Source organism: Lepidochelys kempii, chromosome 2 (assembly GCF_965140265.1).
Source record: "Lepidochelys kempii isolate rLepKem1 chromosome 2, rLepKem1.hap2, whole genome shotgun sequence".
Classification (NCBI taxonomy): Eukaryota; Metazoa; Chordata; order Testudines; family Cheloniidae; genus Lepidochelys; species Lepidochelys kempii.
Window position 1 is genome coordinate 734,134 of NC_133257.1, and position 6,000 is coordinate 740,133.

At 54.8% G+C, this 6,000-nt stretch overlaps 1 protein-coding gene across 5 annotated transcripts in view; it reads right to left on the reverse strand.

Annotated features, from left to right (window-relative positions):
* The window catches only part of PUF60 (poly(U) binding splicing factor 60), a 54,875-nt gene extending 50,692 nt beyond the window's left edge, over positions 1 to 4,183 (reverse strand). For 2 of the 5 annotated variants that reach the window (XM_073329753.1, XM_073329750.1), the window contains exon 1: positions 4,069 to 4,175. Coding sequence is in view for 2 of the 5 variants with exons in the window: in XM_073329754.1 (XP_073185855.1) it covers positions 4,069 to 4,095 (27 nt within the window). In the remaining 3 variants the exon portion in view is untranslated. Of the gene's footprint in view, positions 1 to 4,068 lie in introns of all 5 variants that reach the window. The other 3 variants (XM_073329754.1, XM_073329752.1, XM_073329751.1) reach the window with 3 other exon arrangements.
* Positions 4,184 to 6,000: the final 1,817 nt, after the last annotated feature.

The following is a 6,000-nucleotide window of genomic DNA, read 5'->3' on the forward strand; positions in this document are numbered from 1 at the left end:
AGAAGGAGTGAACCTAACAGGCAATGATCAAGTGATCTCTCTCCTGCCATCAATCTCCACCCTCTGACAAACAGAGGCTAGGACACCATTCCTTACTCATCCTTGCTAATAGCACTATCAATATCAATTCACTAATGTCTAAAAAAATTGTAAAAGTTTAGTCAGTGCATTAGGATCACTTGTATATCATATGATTGGTTGGCACCCACAGCTCTGGACACAGATAATATGAATCTATAGAGAAGGTACAGAGGAATCAACAGGGTAAAAGATTTCCAGAGTAAGAACTATAAAGAAAGGTAAAGGGAAAAAAGGTTTGTATTACTAGAAAGGAGACCATCAGGACCAGAGGCATAGATAGTGGGAGCACCACTGAAGTACTCAGGAAGAGGATAAGCTCAAAAGCAGAGAAACAAACTAATAAGGCTACAAATGTTCAGGGGAAACAAGTATATAGAAAAAGAAAAGGAGAACTTGTGGCACCTTAGAGACTAACAAATTTATCTGAGCATATGGAGGACTATTTGTGTATGCAATGGACTGCCAAAGACAGCAACAGAAACTACAACCAGATACATATTCACAGAAGGAAGGGGCATTTCAGAGAACAGATCACACAAAGATAAGCTTAAAATGGAGCTATGACCTGACCCTCTGTCCCACTTTAGTACTGTGTAGCAGTCTGAACCATGCAAGCCTCCTGGCACTTGACCTAAACGTTAAGCTCCAGACATGAAAGTCTTTATTTTCAAATTCAGGCACACAATTACACCTGAAAAGTACACATGAAATTATGCACTTAATTTGTGCTCACAGCTGTTATGTACCAGATACTTCAGAAGGAGTGAAAATAGGACAAGTTACCAAGTGATTCATCTCTTATTGTCCAGTCCCAGCTCTAACAGTCAAGAGGCTTAGGGACACCCAGATCATGGCATTGCGTCCCTGACCATCTTGGCTAACAGCCATTGAGGGACTGATCCCCCATTAACTTATCTAATTCTTTTTTAACCCAGTTATATTTCTGGCCTTCAAACCACCTCGTGGCAATAAGTTCCACAGGTTTACTGTGCGCTGTGTGAAGAAGTACTTCCTTATGTGTGTTTTAAACCTGCTGCCTATTAATTTCATTGGGTGGCCCCTGGGTCTTGTGTTAATGTGAAGAGGTAAACTCTAGATAAAGATAACATGAACAGCGCCATCATAAAGGATATGCAAAGATAACATCTACAGAGATACATTATTAACATGCCTACAGCCCTTTAAAAATGTAAAAAACTATATAAACACTAAATACCAGTACTAGTGGGATGCTCTGAGGAGTGAATGAGAGCAGAAAAAAAAACAAAAAAAAACACCACACTAAATGATAGTCAAGCATCAAAGCCACTAGTACATACTCAAAATTAAGCGATTTAGGTCTGCACTGCTATGGTCCCAAAGCTGTTCTTCAGTCAACCAAAACAGCCTATGGTGCAGTTCTATCAGACTCCTTGAAGTCTTTCCCCGACAATGGCCCAAGCACTGGCAGAATGCTCTTGTCCCATTATCATGGTCCACTTCAAAGAAAAGAAAGCAAAATAAAGAGCAAATATGTAAGGCTTCTATTTGATTTTGGTCTCGCTGGAAGAGCTCATACACTTTCACAGTGACAGTGTGGTGCAGAATTCTAAATATTTTATTTCAGAATTTCTTTTGGATGCCATTCACTATTCACAAAAAGCTCAAAACAGCCACCATAAAACTGAGCAGTACACTTCCATCTTTGCTTCTCTCACTCCTCTTATATATACAGGATCATGCCAGTACTCCTTGCAAATAGCACAAGTTACTAAGAACTTAGCCACTAACTTTGCCGCACCTTTTGGTGACAGAAGGAGGAAAGACAATCAAGTAATTTGTCTCTTCTCCCACATAACACCTGCAGAAAATGGAAGAACAGCAGAGTAAAACTACTATTGCCTGGAAACTACCAAGTCATTAATTACTTCTCTACTACTCAACATGCCAAGGACATCTGGCCACACATGCCTCCAGTGTTGCCCAATGTTCCAGGCATGTTGCCTTGTTCTATTGAAATCAGAATGGAACACCACTGCTCAGCTCCCAAGATGAAGAATCTGCAGAAAGTGAATTAAACAGCAAAGAGAAAATTAAGAGGCCACCACATGTAAGGGAAGGTATCTCTGTGGAATACTGACACAGACAATGTGACAACTATGAAAACAATAGTGAAAAGGGTGAATACTGATGCTTAGTACCTCATGTATATTGAAGAAAATTAAGACTTATGCAGCAGTGTAAAATTAATGAAAACACATTCAGAAAAAAAGTTCAATTAAGGGAAAACTCCAAGGAAATGGCAACCACATGGATTAGGAATTATATTTAGACGCCAATTTTTCTTCTCTCTTTCCAGGAGCAGAGCCAGAAAAAGGAAGCACAGTTTCCTCCATATTAATTATCCCAACAGCATACACTTCTTCCCTGCTATGTTTACATTTCACAAACTCTGCAGCTTTCCTCCTGACATTTCACAATGGAGAGCACACCTCAGAAGCTCCAATCTCTACGGACACAGAGCCTCTGACCTACTGTACACTCTAGGGATGACTGCACTGGTACGCTTCTCTACTATCTATTATCACTAGGCAGTAGTCTTGTCATCTTCGGCAGTTGCTGGAGAAAAGGATATAAGAATGACCAGACTGGGTCAGACCAAAGGTCCATCCAGCGCAGTATCCTGTCTACTAACAGCGGCCAATGCCAAGTTCACTCCCCCTAGGACACCTAACAGAGAATGATCAAGTGATCTCTTTCCTGCCATCCATCTCCACCCTCTGACAAACAGAGGCTAGGGACACCATTCCTTACCCATCCTGGCTAATAGCCATTAATGGCCTTAACCTCCATAACTTAACCTCCAGAGGACCATGGAGTCTCCAAACTGAAACTCCTCTTTTGGCCAGGGGTGGAAAGGAACCTGGCAAGAACCTCCTCCTGAAGATAAACATGAAGCTAAACCTCTTCCAAGTGTGGCTGTGTGTGGCCCCAAAATGGAGGACAAAGGGCTGTGTGTAAATCCTTTAAGGGTAATGACAAGCCATCATTTTGGCACCATTCTCCAAAATACACTCAGATAATAAATAAGTCACTCACATTGAGACCTCAAGACAGAAACACTATGCAAATAACAGGCGTCAGAGTAGCAGCCACGTTGGTCTGTATCCGCAAAAAGAACGAGGAGGCCTTGTGGCAACTTAGAGACTAACGAATTTATTTGAGCATCAGCTTTCGTGGGCTAAACCCCACTTTATGCTCAAATAAATGTGCTAGTCTCTAAGGTGCCACAAGGCCTCCTCGTTCTTTCTAGCGGGGAACAGGAATCCCCTTCTTTGCCTTTAAGACAAGACAGTAACGCTGCCGCGGTTTTCACCCCCTCCACCCAAAGCCCCAGGCTGTGCTTCTGCTATGGCTTCATCTACCGCCAAATGCGGCCTGTGCGGTGCTGCCGACCCCGGGGCCGGCTGGACACTTCTGGCCGCGACCCTGGCCCCGGCACGGCAGCGCCGCTGCCCGCAACCCTGAGGCACGCGGCGCAGCTCGCGAGCGCTCGGGCCCGAACAAACGGGTTCGTCCCCGCGGGGCCACGAGCCCGCCCGCACGGCGGCTCGCACGGCGGCGGCGGCCCTGCAGCCCGGGGGCAGCGGGAGCCCCCCTCCCCCCAGCCCGTGGCGCGGAGACTCGCCGCCCCCTCCCCCCCGGGCCCGGGCCCGGGCCCGTTCCCGGCGCCGCCCCCCGCGGCCCAGGAGCCAAGGCGAACCAAGGGGCCCAGCCCGCGCTGGTCTCCGCGCCCCGTTTCGCGCCCGAGCGCCGCAGGCCCGGCCGGAGCGAGACCACGGCGGCGCTGCGGGGCCCGGCCCGGGGGGCTCAAACGGCCCCTCAGGCTGCGCCCCCCCCGGGCCGGGCCCGCGGCGCCGCACGGACCCCAACGGGCTGGCGCCGCCGAGACCGGCAGGGCAGCGGCGGCGGGTCCCCGGCCACCCCGGCGCAGAAAGGCCCACTCACCAGGGTGATACTCGTCGTCGTCGCCATCTTCTCCAGCCGGCGCTGGTCCCCGCCGCCGCCTCCTCCTCCTCCTCGGCGGGAATCTCGCGACCGGTCAGCGCCTGCGCGGAGCGGAACTCTCGCGGGACCGTGCCATCTGCCGCTTTAGATGGGAACTCTCGCGAGAACTGCCTCGCTGCCCGAACGGGAGGTGCTGCGGAGCGTGGCTCGCTGGCTCCGCCCACTTGTGCCGGGGGAGGCGCGGGCAAAGCCAGTGAGAAGCCCCGCCTCCCCCGGCTCGGACGGGACCCGAGAGGGGCCAAGGCCAGGGCACGTCCCGCGCCTGCCCCGGGCGCTGAGGTGAACGTGGGGCGTTCTGCGGCGTAGGGCCGGGCGGCAGCGAGGCGCCTGGAGGGGCAGCTCAGGGGGCAGGCGGGGGGGTATCTAGGGTCAGGGGGCAGCTCAGGGGGCAGGCAGGGGGGTATCTAGAGTCAGGGGGCAGGCAGGGGGGCAGCTCGGGGCAGGCAGGGGGGTATCTAGGGTCAGGGTGCGGGCAGGGGGCAGCTAGGGGCTGTGTGCACTCGGGGTATCTAGGGGTTGGATGCAGGCAAGGGGGCAGGCAGGGGGTATCTAGGGCAGGGTGCGGGCAGGGGGCAGCTCAGGGGGCACCTAGGGGCTGTGTGCACTCGGGGCAGCTAGGGGTTGGATGCAGGCAAGGGGGTAGCTGGGGCTGTGTGCACTCAGGGGGCAGGCGGGGGGGTATCTAGAGTCAGGGGGCAGGTAGGGGGGCAGGCAGGGGGGGTATCTAAAGTCAGGGTGCGGGCAGGGGGCAGCTAGGGGCTGTGTGCACTCGGGGTATCTAGGGGTTGGATGCAGGCAAGGGGGCAGGCAGGGGGTATCTAGGGCAGGGTGCAGGCAGGGGGCAGCTCAGGGGGCAGCTAGGGGCTGTGTGCACTCAGGGGGCAGCTCAGGGGGCCGCTAGGGGTTGGATGCAGGCAAGGGGGCAGGCAGGGGGTATCTAGGGCAGGGTGCGGGCAGGGGGCAGCTCAGGGGGCACCTAGGGGCTGTGTGCACTCGGGGCAGCTAGGGGTTGGATGCAGGCAGGGGGGTATCTAGGCTCAGGGTGTGGGCAGGAGGTAGCTGGGTGGAGGCAGGGGGCAGCTAGGGGTTGGATGCAGGCAAGGGGGTTGCTAGGGGCTGTGTGCACGCAGGGGGCAGCTCAGGGGGCAGGCGGGGGGGTATCTAGAGTCAGGGGGCAGGAAGGGGGGGTATCTAGAGTCAGGGGGCAGCTAGGGGCTGTGTGCACTCGGGGTATCTAGGGGTTGGATGCAGGCAAGGGGGCAGGCAGGGGGCTATCTAGGGTCAGGGTGCAGGCAGGGGGCAGCTCAGGGGGCAGCTAGGGGCTGTGTGCACTCAGGGGGCAGCTCAGGGGGCAGCTAGGGGTTGGATGCAGGCAAGGGGGCAGGCAGGAGGGTATCTAGGGCAGGGTGCGGGCAGGGGGCAGCTCAGGGGGCACCTAGGGGCTGTGTGCACTCGGGGCAGCTAGGGGTTGGATGCAGGAAGGGGGGTATCTAGGCTCAGGGTGTGGGCAGGAGGTAGCTGGGTGGAGGCAGGGGGCAGCTCAGGGGGCAGCTAGGGGTTGGATGCAGGCAAGGGGGTTGCTAGGGGCTGTGTGCACGCAGGGGGCAGCTAGGGGTTGGATGCAGGCAAGGGGGTAGCTGGGGCTGTGTGCACTCGGGGCAGCTCGGGGGGCAGACGGGGGGTATCTAGAGTCAGGGGGCAGGCAGGGGGGCAGCTCAGGGGGCAGGCAGGGGGGGTATCTAGAGTCAGGGTGCGGGCAGGGGGCAGCTAGGGGCTGTGTGCACTCAGGGTATCTAGGGGTTGGATGCAGGCAAGGGGGAAGGCAGGGGGCTATCTAGGGTCAGGGTGCAGGCAGGGGGCAGCTCAGGGGGC